Source organism: Oncorhynchus kisutch, linkage group LG5, assembly GCF_002021735.2.
Source record: "Oncorhynchus kisutch isolate 150728-3 linkage group LG5, Okis_V2, whole genome shotgun sequence".
In the NCBI taxonomy this organism is placed as follows: domain Eukaryota; kingdom Metazoa; phylum Chordata; class Actinopteri; order Salmoniformes; family Salmonidae; genus Oncorhynchus; species Oncorhynchus kisutch.
The window spans coordinates 45,517,936-45,535,219 of NC_034178.2; the positions used below are offsets into that span (position 1 = coordinate 45,517,936).

The window sequence follows — 17,284 nt, forward strand, 5'->3', positions numbered from 1 at the left end:
CTTGGACCGTTGCGCCACTCGGGAGCCCGATTAAACTGGGTGGTTCAATCCCTGAATGCTGATAGGCTGAAATCTGTATATCTGAAAGCCGTGATCGGGTATGACAAAACATTTGATTTCTACTGCTCTAATTACGTTGGTAACCAGTTTATAATAGCAAAGGGGACCTGAGGTTTGTGGTAAATGGCCATTATACCATAGCTAAGGGCTGTATCCAGGCACTCCATGTTGCGTCATGCGTAAGAACAGCCCTAGCCGTGGTATATTAGCCATATACCACACCCTCTCGGGCATTAATGAATTAATTGTACACCAGAGTATACAAAACATTAACACCTGATCTTCCAATGAGATTATCCAGGTGAACGCTATGATCGTTTTATTGAATATGTTTACATGCACACTAATTCGATATTAAACTTATGGCAGGAGGCAGCGTATTGAAATGGTCATGTAAACACCTTACTCTGCATATCTTAATTGGCGAAAGGTCAAAATCGAAGTACGCATACGTTGCTCAGAAAACCAGCCGTTTTTAAGCAATCTTTTGAATTATTAGGACATGTAAACAGCTTAATTTGGCGGTCAAGCTGTGTCTTTGATCTGCGCATGTGCCAGCACCAGTAGCGCAAGCCTCCCTCTAGTGTGAAGTGAGCTCGAGAAAAACAAAGTATGCATCTTAGAAATTGTTTTCACATACACATTTTGTCTGAACTCCGAATCAAATAGGCTAAACCAAAAATAACATGGTCACTGTCGTAGAATGTTTATTTTGAATGGCCATTTTCTGCGTTGATCAAAAGTCCCATCAGGTAGCCTGATTTTCAGATGTCCATGTAAAAAGTATTAGGGAAATTGTTCTTGTTGCATAGCATATAACTGTTTTAAACAATCTATTATACTATAAACAATAATTGTATTATTGTGTGCATATAATCGTTTTCATTGTCACTTGTTAAATCCACTTCAATCAGTGTATATGTGTGGAGGAGACTGGTAAAAGAAGGGTTTGAGACATGGATTGTGTATGTGTGCCATTCAGAGGGTGAATGGGCAAGACAAAAGATTTAAGTGCCTTTTTGAACGGGGTATGGTAGTTGGTGCCAAGTGCACCGTTTTTTAAAAGAACTGCAACGCTGCTGGGTTTTTCATGCTCAACAGTTTCCTGTGTGAATCAAGAATGGTCCACCACCCAAAGGACATCCAGCCAACTTGACACAACTGTGGGAAGCATTGGAGTCAACATGGACCAGCATCCCTGTGGAATGCTTTCGACACTTTGTGGAGTCCATGCCCTGACGAATTGAGGATGTTCTGAAGGCAAAGGGGGGTGCAACTCAATAATAGGAAGGTGTTCCTAATGTTTGGTATACTCGGTGTATTTGTCAAGTAGGGTTCTTTTTAAAATTTGGCAAAATGTTCTGGTCCTTCATGTCAGCCTTGGTTTGGACATGAGGCTGTAGCCAATATGCATATCACCTACACTTTGACATGTAGGCTTTTTTTATTTATGTAGATTAAAAATAGATTTGAATATTCCGATGTTTGCTGCTCTGATCCAATTCTGATTGGAGTAATTGTTTGATATTGTGAATTTATTAAATCTATATTCTTCTTGTCCTGGACAAGAGGATAAGTGTTCATGTCGAGACCTGTGTTTTTATGTAGTGTATCACCCTTGAATGGCAACAAATTAATTTATTTTAATAGGCTTTCTCCATTCAGATGGTTTTATACTCAACCAAACTATGACAATACTGAATGTGAAGTTGTCCAATTTGTTGAACTTTTCATTTAATTTAGCACTGTATTAAAATGTTATACTGTAGATGATATTGTAAAAATTAAAATCTATGTCGATCCATACCGGTTGTCACAGAATATAATTTTGACTAAATTAAAGATTCAAAGTATGTGAGTCATTACTCTTTGTCTTTAAATGTGCTTGTAGAGTGGGTTGATTGGCTGAGGAAAAAGAAGAAACCCGCACACTGCTCTTGATAGTTTCACTGCTCTTTATTAAGCCTTACGTATCGGCCTCAAGGCCTTCGTCAGAGCATTTGTGGGTTGATGGGGGGGGAAAACATATTGATCGGTTCCAAATCATATTAGCTGTATTTGAAATCTGTTGTTCGCAAGTTACTATGGTACCTGGTTTAAATACACTGTATAAAATTGTACAGTATGCTTCAAAAAATCTCTGAGTGAATTTAAGAGACCTTATTTTTAGAAAGTGTTTTGGAGAACATTTTGACCATGTACACTGCCTTCAGAAAGTATTCTTACCTCTTGACTTACACACACACACGCATACAATACCCCCTAATGACAAAGTAAAAACATGGTTTTTTTTTTATAAAAAAAGGAAATAATCTCATTTATGTAATTATTCACATCCCTGAGTTACAGCTGTGGGTCTTCCTGGGTTTCTCTGAGCTTTGCCCACCTGGATTGGACAATATTTGTACTTTAAAAAATCATTGCTAGACAGCCATTTTCAAGTCTTATTTTTGCTGATTTAAAAAAAATGTATTATTCAATTCTATTTAGGCCACTCAAGAACATTCAATGTCGTCTTGGTTAGCAACTCGTGTAAATTTGGCCTTGTTTTAGATTATTGTCCTGCTGAAAGGTGAATTTGTCTCCCAGTGTCTGGAAATCAGACTGAACCAGGTTTTTCCTCTAGGATTTAGCCTGTGTTTAGCGCCATTCCATTTATTTTTATCCTAAAAAAGCTCCCTAGTCCTTGCTGATTACAAGCATACACATTAGGGATGCACAATATATCGGTGAACATATTTCGGAATCGGACGATATTAGCTAAAAATGCCAACATCGGTATCAATATCTAGTTTAACACAGATGTTAAAAACCGATGTCAAAGCTCTACCGTGCATACCTATATAACGTAGGTACATGATGTAATGGTGCCACACAAAATTTTGCGCTACACAGCATTCCTTAACCTAGCCCACACAATGTCTGCTGTGTGGATCAAGCAAGTCAACAAGTCGAGCAGTCATTTTGAAAGAGTAAGAACATTTCAGCGAGACAACTCAAAGGCGAAATCAATTAAGGACAATCAACCGTTCTGTCGAGGGTGTTCGCCGACTGGTCGAGCACCAGTATACGCTACCAAGTGCGCTGTTTTTCCAGATGTTGCCCGACCGGAGTTATACTGCTATTAGCTTCACAACATGCATACTATGGGACGCCGTTTGTGTCTTTGCGTGTCAAAAAAGATACAGGAACACTGTCAAAGCTGTACAAAAAAGTCGACAAACACCGGCCACGAACAATGTGTTTACCAAACTATGTTTGACCACATCTTATGGGGTAGCTAGCTTTAGCTTGGTACATAGCTAGCACCAATACAACCAGCCTGAAAACATTGACCAGTAGCAACTGAGGATGGATCTGCAGTTTTCTCCTATCACAGCCATTAAACTCAACTGTTTTAGTCACCATTGGCCTTGTGGTGAAATCCCAGATCGGTTTTCTTCCTCTCCGGCAACTGAGTAAGGAAAGACACCTGTATTCTTGTAGTGAATGGGTGTGTTGATACACCATCCAAAGTGTAATAACTTCCATGCTCAAAGTGATATTCAAAATCTGTTTTTTTTGTTTACCCATCTACAATAGGTGACCTTTTTTGAGGCATTGGAAAACCTCCCTGGTCTTTGGTTGAATCTGTTTTTGAAATTCACTGCTTGACTGAGCGACCTTAAATATAATTGAATGTGTGGGGTACAGAGATGAGGTTGTCATTCAGAAATCAAGTTAACCACTTTTTACACACAAATGTAATATGTGACTTGTTAAGCAAATGTTTACTCCTGAACTTAACCCCTTTGTTGTGGCAGTGAGTACTTATTGACTCAAACCATTTCAGCTTTTCAGAATTTTTCAACATTTTGTAAAACAATTCCACTTTGACATTATGGGATATTCTGTGTAGGCCAGTGAGACCATCTCAATTGAATCCATTTGAAATGCTGGCTCGAACAAAACAGCATTTTGAAAAAGGTCAAGTGGTGTGAATACTTTCTGACGGCACTGTAAGTTTGCGAGAAGGTCTGCGTGTAAGTTTGTCAATGAAAGTGTGTTTGTGTGAGCTTGTCGAATAGTATCAAGTGTGTTGTTGGAACATGTCGCGAGAACTTTCTCTGTCTGTGTCCAGGTGCCCAGTCTGTGTGAGGACCTACTCTCCTCTGTGGACCAGCCTCTGAAGATCGCCCGGGACAAGGTGGTGGGGAAAGACTACCTGCTCTGTGACTACAACAGAGACGGTGACTCCTACAGGTAGGACTGACAACCTGCAGCTCCTCCTTTATCTCTATCTTACTTCCATTCCCACATATGCATCTCCTCAGAAACCATGCCTGGTATAAATTAATGTCATTACAATTATTTGTTTGTCATACATGACAAAGGATTGATTTGGGATTTTCTCTTGCTCATTCTTGTTTCTCAGATCCCCATGGAGTAATAAGTATGAGCCACCCATCGACGATGGTGCCATGCCATCTGCCCGCCTGCGCAAACTAGAGGTTGAAGCCAACAATGCCTTTGACCAGTATAGAGACCTGTGAGTACCAGTATGACCAAGTCAGTATGTGAGAGGAACAGACGGACTCATTATTGACACTTTAGAGTATCGTTACACCACAGTAATACCATTTGTACCGTTATTATAAAGTGGGTTGTTTGGATCCTCAATTCTCATTGGCTATGCCATGTCTATGAAGAAAACAAATAACCTGGTAATACCACCAATGACAGTCTTATCATAAATATCCATGCCCTCCTAAGGGGTGACAGGTAGCCTAGAGGTTAGAGCGTTGGGCCAGTAACCGAAAGATTGCTAGATCGAATCCCCGAGCTGACAAGGTAAAAATATGTCGTTCTACCCCTGAACAAGGCAGTTAACCCACTGTTCGTAGACCGTAATTGTAAATAAGAATTTGTCTTACCTGACTTGCCTAGTTAAATAAAGGTTACATTTTAAAAAATGTAATGTGTTGTCAGGTACTTTGAGGGTGGTGTATCATCTGTGTATCTGTGGGACTTGGATCATGGCTTTGCTGGGGTCATCCTCATCAAGAAGGCTGGAGACGGCTCCAAGAAGATCAAAGGCTGCTGGGACTCCATCCATGTGGTGGAGGTGCAGGAGAAGTCCAGCGGACGGACCGCTCACTACAAACTCACCTCCACCGTTATGCTGTGGCTCCAGACGACCAAGACCGGGTCTGGAACCATGAACCTGGGTGGCAGTCTGACAAGACAGGTGCTTGCATACAACTGTGTGTGTGAGAGGATGTGGGGGGGGGGTACATGCTCTCGTAATCTGTCTTGTTTTGTAATCAGTCTCTTAGTTTACTTGTTGCAACATATTTCCACTGTTGGACTGTACAATACCCTCATCTCTCTCTTCTTCCAGATGGAGAAAGACGAGACAGTTGGAGAGTCTTCCCCACATATTGCCAACATCGGCCGCCTGGTGGAGGTGGGTAGAACTACACCTACTATATGCATGCCGTTATGCACACACTGACATAATGTATAGAAAATGAAATACAGAAGTATCATTTACATAAGTATTTACACCCTTTTGCTATGACACCCCAAAATGAGCTCAATTTCTTTTGATCATCTTTGAGATGTCACTTCTTCAACTTACTTGGAGTCCACCTATAGCCAATTAAATTGTTTGGACATGAGTTAGAAAGAAACACCTGTCTATATTAGGTCCCACAGTTGACAGTGCGTGTCAGAGCGGAAACTTTACTATGAAGTCAAAGGAACTCTCCATAGATCTCAGATTGTGATGAAGCATATATCTGGGGAAGGGTATAAAACAATTTCTAGAATTGCAAAAAAATAGCATTTTGGGAAATTCAATGAAATATGAAACTACCCAGACTCTGCCTAGAGGTGGCCGTCCTACCAAACTGAGCAGGGAGGTGACCAAGAACACAATGACCACTCTGACAGAACAACAGAGTTCCTTGGCTGAGATGGGAGTACCTGCCAGAAGAACAACAAGTCTATACAGCACTTCACCAATCTGAGGTTTATGGGAGAGTGGCCAGACGAAAGCCACTCCTAAGAAAATGGCACATGACAGCACGCCTGGAGTTCGCAAAAAGGCATGTGAAAGACTCGGATCACAGGCAAAACATTCTGTGGTCTGATGAGACAAAAATTGAACTCTTTGGCCTGAGTGTAAAGTGCTCTGTCGCAGAAAACCAGGCACAGCTCATCACCCATCTAACACTATCCCTACCATGAAGCATGGTGGTAGCAGCATCATGCTATGGGGATGCTTTTCAGTGGCAGGGACTGGGAGACTGGTAAGGGCAGTCAAAGCAATACTGGAATGGCTTCAGAACAAGAATGTGGAAGTCCTTGAGTGGCCCAAACAAAGTCCACACTTGAATTCCATCTAATTTAAAGAGCTTAAGAAAATCTACAAGGAAGAATAGGAGATAATCCCCACATCCAGATGTGCAACCCTGATCCATGACAAAGTTGGAATCGCCATCAAGGGTGTGAATACTTATGTCAATTAGATATCTGCATTTCATTTACAATGTGTGAGAAATGTATATCACTGTTTTACTTGGTTTACATGGGGTTACTTTAGCATTATTTCAGCTAAGGAATCCATGTGAACCACCGTGTGTGTGTGTGTGTGTGTGTGTGTGTAACTGTATAATTTAGCAACAAATCCTAAAAACATGTTTTCACTGTGTCCGGGCTGTTACAACAAAATGTGCAATAGGTCAAGGAGCATAAACTTTCTGAAGGCACTATCTATTGATATGTTTATCACAAGATCAGTGTTGTGGAAATTCATTTTTCTAACCTCAGGATATGGAGAATAAGATTCGCTCCACTCTCAACGAGATCTACTTTGGGAAGACCAAGGACATCGTCAATGGTTTAAGGTACGTGAGTGCGGAAACCCACACACTTGTCACATTGATATAAAGTCACTATATTCTGCTGCAGATGCTCCAAGTCTCAGCACACCTGACATCCACGTCGAAGATGGGTACTAATGGGCTCCTGCAGTCTCCTACTGTATTTCTAGTTTGGCCTCTGTCAGCCACACGCCTGTTTTAACCTTGGCTACTTCAGCTCATCTGTTGATTTCCCCTCATTTTACTCTGCCATATTGTGTTATCTGCTTCCCATGTCATTGTCTGTCTTTCAGTTCTACATTTTTCAACCTTGTTTATTTGCTTCCATTTCCCTCCTCCTTCCCCTGTCCTATCTCTTCTCTATGCCCATTCATCCCTCATTTGTCTGTCTGCCTGTCCCTCTTCTCCTTTTCTCCTCTCCCTCTCCTCTCCACTGTGGTCCAGATCTATTGACTCTCTGCCTGATAACCAAAAGTATCGGCAGCTCCAGAAGGAGCTGTCTCAGGTCCTCACCCAGCGCCAGATCTTCATTGACTAGGGCCAGAGGTATCGTCTGGCATGGGACAACAGGCTGTGTGTCTGTGGCATTGGAGGAATGTGTGTGCGCGCTTGCATGTGTGGCATGGTGTTTGTGTGATTGAGTGGTTTCCCAGAAAGTTGCAACACGCTGACATTGTTTCTCAAGGAGCGTTTGTTGCAGCTAAGCCAACCATGCCAACATGCAGTTTGAGACAACCAACTGCATGAGGAAGAGTCCTAGATGATTAACTTACCTGACTAAAATTTTTATGTTGATTGCACCTAGACAGGCCATCTTCTCTCTACAGTGAGAGAGAGTTGGAGACCATGTGATATCCTCACAACTTGTTGAAAAATTTATTTTCTCTATATCTCTACCTATTTTTCCCTCTATCTACCCATCTTATTTGCGTTCTCACAAATTCACTTTTACTGCATCTATTAATTGTCGAGTTCCAAATAGGCCCCAATTCCCTTGGCACTCCTGTATATCTGAAACTATTGTAATGTTTTATGGTACTTGCTTCACCTTAGCTTCTGTGAGGCTGAGTGAAACTTTTTATCATATTGCTTAGGTTTTTATTTATTTATCAAAAATATCTACAGGAGTGCTTAGGGGAATCTGTGTTACAGGTTGATTTTGGAATCTAGTGTATATTTAATCTGTCTCACTCCTTCTCTCACTCCCTCTTCCCTGACAGGAGTGTTCAGACCCTGGCTGACAAGTCGAAGCAGGAGGCTCTGAAGAACGACCTGATGGAGGCGCTTAAACGCAAACAGCAAAGCTAGAGATGCTATTTTTTTTTTCTCTCTCTCTCTCTGTTCCCCGCGCAGTATCTCCACCTTACTCAACCATCTTTTTTCTGTTTGTACGTCTCTCCTTCCATGCTTGTTTAAGTGCTGCACTCTTGTTCATTCGTGGAAAAAACAAAAAAGAGAATGTTAAGCTTTTTTTGTTTATTTTCACGCATTGTTTTGAGGCATCTCATTTGCTATCAAGCCATTCACCCACCCGGTCTCTCTCTCTGTCTCTTTCTCTCTCTCTTTCTCTCTCTCTTTCTCTCTCTCTGTCTCTCTCTCTGTCTCTCTCTCTGTCTCTCTCTCTGTCTCTCTCTCTCTCTCTCTGTCTCTCTCTCTGTCATGTTATGAATATTATGATCGTATTCTTTAGGTTAATGATAATCTTACAGTTATACCTGCAATGTTTATAATCCCTACAGCTCTGTCACAGCTGAGTCTGTTTTGAATGAGTGACATCAGCTTCTCTCCTATCCTCTGGTTAGGGGACAGAATCAGATAGACTGTACTGTAGCTAGGCTTGGCTGGGCTAACAAATCGTCATTCATTTCCACCAATGTTTTCTTTCTTGTACCCATTATATCAAAGTGTCTGTGCCACCACCTTTCTTGAAATATAACTGTCATTTTTCTGGGTGATGTAATGGCAAACGAATGGGAGAGGGTGGCCCTAGATATTATGTATTGTAAGGATTGGTCTATGGTTTGACCTTCGTCCCACTCTTACCCGCATGCGTTGTGAGTCTGAACGCATTGGATCACGGGATGGAGCTGTAGACCTCTAAAACATGGGGAGGGACTGTTAGGTTCACTGTGTATACCCATGTCATTAAGTCCCCCTCTTACACTGTGTATAACGTGATGATTTGGATACCTCGGTCTCTCTCTTGGTCTCTCTTTCTCCCTTTCACCTGGTCTATGTTGGGGGTCACAGTTTTGTCTTTTTGCATCTTGAAAGAAGCTTTTGACAGTTTCTGTTTTGGGGGGAATCTTTTTTGTTGTATTTTGTTTTTATTTTGTAAAGCTAATGATTCATATTTTATTAGAGCCTCCAGCAACAATAAAAACAGTAAAAAACTATTTATTGTAATATTTTAACTTTTGCTTCTTTTCTGCATCATGTCCATCACTCACAAGGTTGAAACTTTTTGCTCTAGACTTGTTCTTGGGCTCTAGACTTGTTCTTGGGCTCTAGACTTGTTCTTGGGCTCTAGACTTGTTCTTGGGCGATCTAAAGATTAAGATTGAATTAAACCAGTTTATCCAATGGAAAAATTTTAGGTTACTGTGCTGTGACTGTGATGGCCAGCTTCAGCTTATTATTAGTTACATCAGGGCACTGGGCACAGAAGTTCAGCTCCACACACTGCATGTGTTATTTTCCCTCACATCAGTAAATGTTACTCGGTTGGTAGAGCATGGCACTTGCAATACAGGATAGTGGGTTCGATTCCTGGGACCTGCCAAACGTAAAATGTAAGCGCGCATGACTAAGTCACTTTGGATAAAAGCATCTGCTAAATGGCATTATTATTGTTACTCCAGGTGATCTCTTCCTGAACTAGATCTACCTGTATGTGCCTTCTCAATATTGTACATTGTTGCAGTCTCCACAGGTACCTTAGACCATATGTGAATGTAAGTGCACAATGTAAACTGAACCGATCACTTTCACAGTGCTAGGTTGCTGGGTCAAGACTTATTGTATCAAGACTAACTGTTTAATGCTTACAGTAGGATTACTGTAAAATAGATCTGTGGACTTCTCTTGAACGATGCGTTTCAGCCTAAACTTGTTTTGTCTCAATTGTTACCTAAATAGCCAGAAGTTAGGACTTGATTAATTGCTCTGATTGCTGTCTGCAGTAATGCACATGTACCAGCAGGTGGCAGTAAAGTGAATGTACAGGTAACTTCTACAATAAAGGAAACACCAACATAGTGGCCTAATGCTTTGGACCACCTCGAACCAGAACAGCTTCAATGCACCGTAACAGATTCTACAAATGTCTGGAACTCGTGGAGGGATGCAACACCATTCTTCCATGAGAAATTCCATAATTTGGTGTTTTGTTGATGGTGGTGGAGAATGCTGTCTCAGGCAATGTCCCATGAGACTGCCATGGCATTTGGTTTACATTTTCATTCCCATTAAACCATTCAGTGGCCACTTGTGCACTGTGGATGGGGCTATTGTCATCCATTATCAAAATAATGGCCTTCCCAGCTACTTTATACACAACCCTAAGCGTGATGGGATATTTATTGCATAATTAACTCAGGAAGCACCTGCTTTCAATATATTTTGTATCCCTCATTTCCTTAGGTGTTTCCTTTTATTTTGGCAGTTCCCTAGTTCACCCTCAGCAAAAAAACAAAAAAAAGATTCTACAAACAAGATCAATAGCAGTCTAAAGAATGACTAGGAGTAGCCTATTTACTTTCACAGCTGCTCAATACTTCCTCACGTCTGTGTAAGAGGCACATAACAGACATATGGCATAATGCCTCTGCTTTAGATGAGGATGATGATTAAGATGCCTTTGGCATGACCCATCTCCCACATGAGATACCAGCAGCATCTGCTGGGCAGCTTTCAAAAATGGTGTTTACATGAAACATTACAAGATGTACCCCTGCTCACTGTTTTGCCATTGACTCCATTTAACCTCATATTCGAGAAAAGCATTTCAATACCTGCATAGGACTAGAGAATAGCATGATTCATTACTTTTCATATAGGCCTGATGTGTAGTGTAATTTGACTACCCTATAAGGTAAGGTCACTTTTGAATTAGACCGGTATGTATACGCATAATGAAACACTACACTTTCTGTGCCTGGGGTTGGGTTGGGGGGATGAGAACTGTTTGTTATTTAAATATTGACAGCATTTGTTTAGGCTTATCAACAATCCATGTACTGCTACTTTGCAAAAAGACTGTAAACATCTATATGCGTCTTCCACAAGGGGGACCAAACAGAGGCCGGTCATGTTTCTTTTACAACTCAGTGTGGCCCCTGGGAGAACGGACCTTGCTACACACACACACACACACAATAGATTTATGATAATGAGAAGCCTCGAGCATAAGGGGTAGTAGGAGCCATTTTATTAATTCACGCGAACGGAGTGGAATTGTAGGTTCGGCGTGTTTGGGTGGTGAGAAGCTTTGGCTAGGTGACTGCGATTTCTCTCCGGATTCAATTGGATTAGCTACTGTGGAGCAATGAAAGCATGGATACACTGCAACAAAAGGGAACGACTAGACGGAAAGTTTAAGGGAAGGCGGCAGTAATTACGTTCAAACCTGGTTTAACATTATCGAGGAGCAATGCCCGTCATTAAGTGGGATTTGGTGTTTATTATTTTCGGCTGGTTTGAAATAATTTCACTATCGGATTGCTACAGTACACACATCAGTGAGGATGCAGAGCCGGGGACGGTTATAGCAAGTGTGGAACAGAGCGGGGCATGCACTTTGGATCAGGTAATCGCTCCTAAATTCTCAAAGACCTTTATCGAAACTGATGCGTCCGCGCGCATTGTGTTCATTTCGGGTAGTTTAAATTGTGCCTCACTCAGCTCCAACCCTTTCATCGTGTACACTGTTGTTGACTGCGTGAACAGTGGCCCAGGGTCCAGGCACCTCCTCACAAGCCAGTATGATGTGCATGTTCACGGCAGGAACTGTTCAAGTAAACACAAAATTAAATCTCAATGGGACTTGGAGATCATCAGTTTATTTAAGGCCCAAAATCATCAGTTAGAATGCTACGAGGCTGGTACTGCGCTCCTCCGGGTATGGGATCTACTACCCGCATCCCCGACACACAGCAGTATGCACTGCAAGGTGACTAGTAGTTCGGACTTCTACTTTTCGGAGGGGCAGTTGTTTGTGTCCAAGACCCTGTGTTTGAAGCACGACACACTCCTTGAGCTAGACTTACATTGTAACCAATACACAGGAGATGAGAGGGAAGCTAAAGTGAACAGCATTTCAGTCCACTGGCGGGTGGGTCAAGGTTCCTTCAAGCAGGGCCACTTGGGGAAGTTACTACAACAGGCTGTCCAGTCTGAGTCGGGCATAGTGAGCAGGAGGAAGAGGGCTGTCAACAGTAGTCCCCAGTTTCAGCCTCCTATGTACCAGGTGTCTGTGGCAGAGAATAAGCCAGCTGGAACTCCTGTAGTTGTTTTGAAGGCAGTAGATGTTGATGAGGGGGAGGCAAGCAGGCTGGAGTACTTCATAGAGGCCCTGTTTGACAGCCGCTCCAACAACCTATTTTCTGTGGACCCAGTCAATGGAGCAGTCTCCACTGTGGAGGTGCTGGATAGAGAGCAGAAGGACACCCATGTGTTCCGTGTGAATGCTGTTGACCACGGCACACCCCGACGTACGGCCATGGCCACCCTCACCATCACAGTGAGTGACACTAATGACCATGACCCTGTCTTTGAGCAACAGGACTATAAGGAGAGGGTCAGAGAGAACCTGGAGATAGGCTACGAGGTGCTGACCGTCAGGGCCACGGATGGGGATGCCCCGGTAAATGGTAACATCCTCTACCGTGTCCTCAACAGCAATGGCTCCAACGATGTGTTTGAGATTGACCCCAGGTCAGGGGTGATCCGCACAAAGGGCCCGGTGGATAGAGAGATGGTGGAGGCCTACATGCTGTTGGTAGAGGCCAACGACCAGGGTCGCGACCCCAGCCCCCGCAGCGCTACAGCAACAGTTCACATTATTGTAGAGGATGACAATGATAATGCGCCCCAGTTTAGTGAAAAGCGATATGTGGTGCAGGTTCCGGAGGATATGGCACCCAACACAGAGATCCTGCAGGTGACTGCCACAGACCAGGACAGAGGAAGTAACGCCATGGTTCACTTTAGCATCATGAGTGGCAACACCAGGGGCCAGTTTTACATTGACGCTCAGACAGGCAAGATGGACCTGGTCAGTCAGTTGGACTACGAGGCTAACAAGGAATACACCATACGCATCCGTGCTCAGGACGGGGGACGCCCGCCTCTCTCCAACATCAGCGGCCTGGTAACGGTGCAGGTGGTGGATATCAATGATAACGCCCCCATTTTCGTCAGCACCCCCTTCCAGGCCACTGTGCTAGAGAACGTGCCGGTGGGTTACTCCATCATTCACATCCAGGCCGTTGACGCAGACTCCGGCGACAACTCCAGGCTGGAGTACTGCCTCATTGAAGCCTCGCCCAACTTACCCTTTTCCATCAACAACAGCAGTGGATGGATAGTGGTAGCCGCTGGGCTGGACAGGGAGAGCGTGGACTTCTACAACTTTGGGGTGGAGGCCCGTGATCATGGCCACCCGGTGATGTCCTCCTCAGCTAGCGTTAGCATGACCATCCTCGACGTCAACGATAACAACCCAGAGTTCACCCAGAGATCATACTACATGCGCCTCAATGAGGATGCTGTCGTGGGCACCAGCGTGGTGACGGTTTCTGCGGTGGACCAGGATATCAACAGTGTGGTGACGTATCAGATCTCCAGTGGTAACACCAGAAACAGGTTCTCCATCACCAGCCAGAGTGGAGGGGGCCTTATCACTCTGGCCCTGCCCCTCGACTACAAACTGGAGCGCCAATACGTCCTGAGTGTCACCGCGTCTGACGGCACACGCATCGATACCGCCAAGGTGTTCGTCAACGTCACCGACGCCAATACCCACCGGCCCGTGTTTCAGAGCTCCCATTACACCGTCAACATCAATGAGGACAGACCTGTTGGCACCACCGTTGTGGTGATCAGTGCTACAGATGAGGACACTGGGGAGAACGCACGTATAACCTACTTCATGGATGACAGCATCCCCCAGTTCGACATCGACTCCGACACAGGCGCTGTCACCACCCAGATGGAGCTGGACTATGAAGATCAGGTGTCCTACACGTTAGCCATCACGGCCCGGGACAACGGCATCCCACAGAAGTCTGACACCACCTACCTGGAGATCCTGGTGAATGATGTGAATGACAACTCTCCTCGGTTCCTCCGAGACCACTACCTAGGCTCTGTGATGGAGGACGTGCCAGTGTTTACCAGCGTCGTCCAGGTCTCTGCCACTGACCGAGACTCTGGCCTCAATGGACGTGTCTTCTACACTTTCCAGGGGGGAGAGGACGGCGATGGAGACTTCATAATTGAGTCCACCTCTGGTATTGTGCGAACACTGCGTCGCCTGGACCGTGAGAACATGCCATTCTACAACCTGCAGGCCTTTGCTGTGGATAAAGGTGTTCCTGCTCTCAAGACGTCCGTGGACATCCAGGTGACCATCTTAGACGTGAACGACAACCCTCCCGTGTTTGAGAAAGATGAATTTGACATCTTTGTGGAGGAGAACAGCCCAATAGGCCTGGTAGTGGCCCACGTATCTGCCTCGGACCCAGACGAGGGGAGCAACGCCCAGATCATGTACCAGATAGTAGAGGGAAACATCCCAGAGGTGTTCCAGCTGGACATCTTCTCAGGAGAACTGACCGTTCTGACAGATCTCGACTACGAGACTCAGTCGGAGTATGTCATCGTGGTCCAGGCCACCTCCGCCCCACTGGTCAGCCGTGCCACCGTGCACGTCAAGCTGGTTGACAAGAACGACAACGTACCAGTGCTGAAAAATTTCCAGATCATATTCAATAACTATGTCACTGACAAGTCCAGTAGCTTCCCCACAGGGGTGATCGGGCGGATCCCTGCCCATGACCCAGATGCTTCGGACCAGCTCCAGTACAGCTTTGAGGCTGGTAATGAGCTGAACCTGGTCATCCTGAACCAGAGCACCGGGGAGATAAGCCTCAGCCAGGCCCTGGACAACAACAGACCCCTGGAGGCCTCCATGAGGATATCTGTCTCTGGTAAGACCAACCTCTCCTTGTTTTTTAATACATAGGCCCGTTTGTGATATGTTAATGTTAGGCACAGTGAAGGCTTTTGTTCTTCCTCATTCTTTAGATTTTTCCTATTTATGTTCCTCACTTGAAAATGTTCAACATTACAATTACCAAAGATGTAATTTTTTTGACACAGATGGAGTTGAATACTGTGAATGCCATACAAACTGTTTTATGTATGGCCTCTGCTGCAGTGTTTCAATTTTACAACTTCATTATTTCAATATTAATCATAAATTAGAATTAACATTCAGGTCAGCATCTTAGTGTGCCTCCTCAAGCCTTATGCTTCATTTGGAGAGAGAAGTCCTCTCTAGACTAGATTGTGCTTTTTTAGCTTCTTGGGGTTTGTTTTTCTGTTCTAGTATTTGTCATCTTGTTAAAGTGCAGGCTGTACCCAGGACTGATGTAGATCAATGTGAATTTAAATAGCAGTTTATCTGCATGTCTGCAACCGGTTAGCCTGCTCCTGTGGGAAATACACTCCAGTGTGTCTGGATCATTGTCCATTATTACCCAACTTAAAACCCCCATTTTCAGCTATCACACAATATTTCATTCAATGATGGATGTTTTTTTAATCTATATATTTGCACGATTATGACAGTTGATTTCAAACTGAGGGTAAAACAAGGATTCATTTGACCATATTTATTTTGTATCACATGCCAGATTGTCAGGATATTTCCCTACTTACTTAAATTATTATTAGTAATTTCAAAATGAGCAATGGTTACCTTGTGTGCCAGTTGTTGTTATCCCAGCATTTGTATAACCTTTGTAAATAAGTGTAGCATGAACAATACAGGCCTTATGGCTATAAGGTATGGTATATGTCATGTTTTAAGCCGTGATGGACTATGCCATCATTGTGAAGACACTGGACCCAGGCATGTAATTAAATTACATGTAATACATGTATCACTAGCCACTTTAACTATGCACTTTGTTTACATACTCATCTCATATGTATATACTGTACTCGATACCATCTACTGTATCTTGCCTATGCTGCTCTGTACCATCACTCATTCATATATCTTATGTACATATTCTTTATCCCCTTACACCGTGTATAAGACAGTAGTTTTGGAATTGTTAGTTAGATTACTTGTTGGTTATTACTGCATTGTCGGAACTAGAAGCACAAGCATTTCGCTACACTCGCATGAACATCTGCTAACCATGTGTATGTGACAAATACATTTGATTTGATTTGAACTTAGATTCATTTTAGACACACTGAAAGATAAAAGTAGCCTGTGTCTTGTGTAGCACCAGACAGAAATATTTGACACGTGGAGAGTTGTAGTAGCCAGCTCAGGAACCCCAGTGAGCTGTGTTGTCTGCTCTAACCTCTTGTTTCTCTTTAATTGAGTCTGCATAAGGTGCCCGTCATTTCAACTGTCAGCACAATTTACAGAGCATTTTATTTGCTCCAACAATGTGACTGAACTTGAATTGCTGCAGAACCAGATTTGTGACACGGTGTGAGTCAGACTGCAGAGCTGGTTCCTTCATGGCCTTGGATCTCATTTAAAGAGATGTGCAAACAGCACCTTCTAAATGTCACACTGCATTTCAGTCAGGGATTTGACATCAAAGCGTCCATATTTAACTAGGTAAAACACCTTTAACCAGAAGGATTAAAACTGTCCATTTGGTATCTTTGCTCTGAGGTGTTGTGTTAATATCTGACCCTCTCATATATTAGCCAATAGACACAGTGCTGGGCTGGCTGAGTTGATTGTGACTGCCAGATACTAGATGGTCAGCATGGGTAGTAATCATTACAATGTATTGGAGTGCCACTTAGCTTTTTGGTGTTTTTTTTTGTTTACTTCTCCTCCCTGAAGCCTCTTTAAAGGAGGAGGTCCCTAGTGACAGATGAGAGAGCTCTCTGTCTTTCTTGGAGACAATGGCGAGAGGTCGATTAGAGGTAGGCACGAGGAGATCATGCTAGGCCCTGGTTGGGGGCAACAGCTGTGACTCTACCAAGGACCAATTATATGGATGGCTTGTCTCCGCGTCCCGCACCTGTTGGGGTATCTGTCAGTAGCCCTGCGGGTGAAAGAAAGAGGGAGAGGGAGGTGGGTAAATAGAGAGCAAACA

The 17,284-nt window shown here is 43.6% G+C and overlaps 2 protein-coding genes across 4 annotated transcripts in view; both read left to right on the plus strand.

Annotated features, from left to right (window-relative positions):
- The window catches only part of LOC109891098 (F-actin-capping protein subunit beta isoforms 1 and 2), a 32,471-nt gene extending 23,149 nt beyond the window's left edge, over positions 1-9,322 (plus strand). The window contains exons 3-9 of one of the 2 annotated variants that reach the window (XM_020483400.2): positions 4,181-4,302; positions 4,475-4,588; positions 5,029-5,287; positions 5,441-5,506; positions 6,874-6,950; positions 7,371-7,472; positions 8,147-9,322. In XM_020483400.2, the coding sequence (XP_020338989.1) occupies positions 4,181-4,302; positions 4,475-4,588; positions 5,029-5,287; positions 5,441-5,506; positions 6,874-6,950; positions 7,371-7,464 (732 nt within the window). In that variant the 3' untranslated portion in view covers positions 7,465-7,472; positions 8,147-9,322. The remainder of the gene's footprint in view (positions 1-4,180; positions 4,303-4,474; positions 4,589-5,028; positions 5,288-5,440; positions 5,507-6,873; positions 6,951-7,370; positions 7,473-8,146) is intronic. The other variant, XM_020483401.2, reaches the window with a different exon arrangement.
- Positions 9,323-11,238: 1,916 nt separating this feature from the next.
- The window catches only part of LOC109891099 (cadherin EGF LAG seven-pass G-type receptor 2-like), a 91,280-nt gene continuing 85,234 nt past the window's right edge, over positions 11,239-17,284 (plus strand). For both annotated transcript variants that reach the window (XM_020483403.2, XM_031825172.1), the window contains exon 1: positions 11,239-15,136. In XM_020483403.2, the coding sequence (XP_020338992.1) occupies positions 11,578-15,136 (3,559 nt within the window). In that variant the 5' untranslated portion in view covers positions 11,239-11,577. The remainder of the gene's footprint in view (positions 15,137-17,284) is intronic.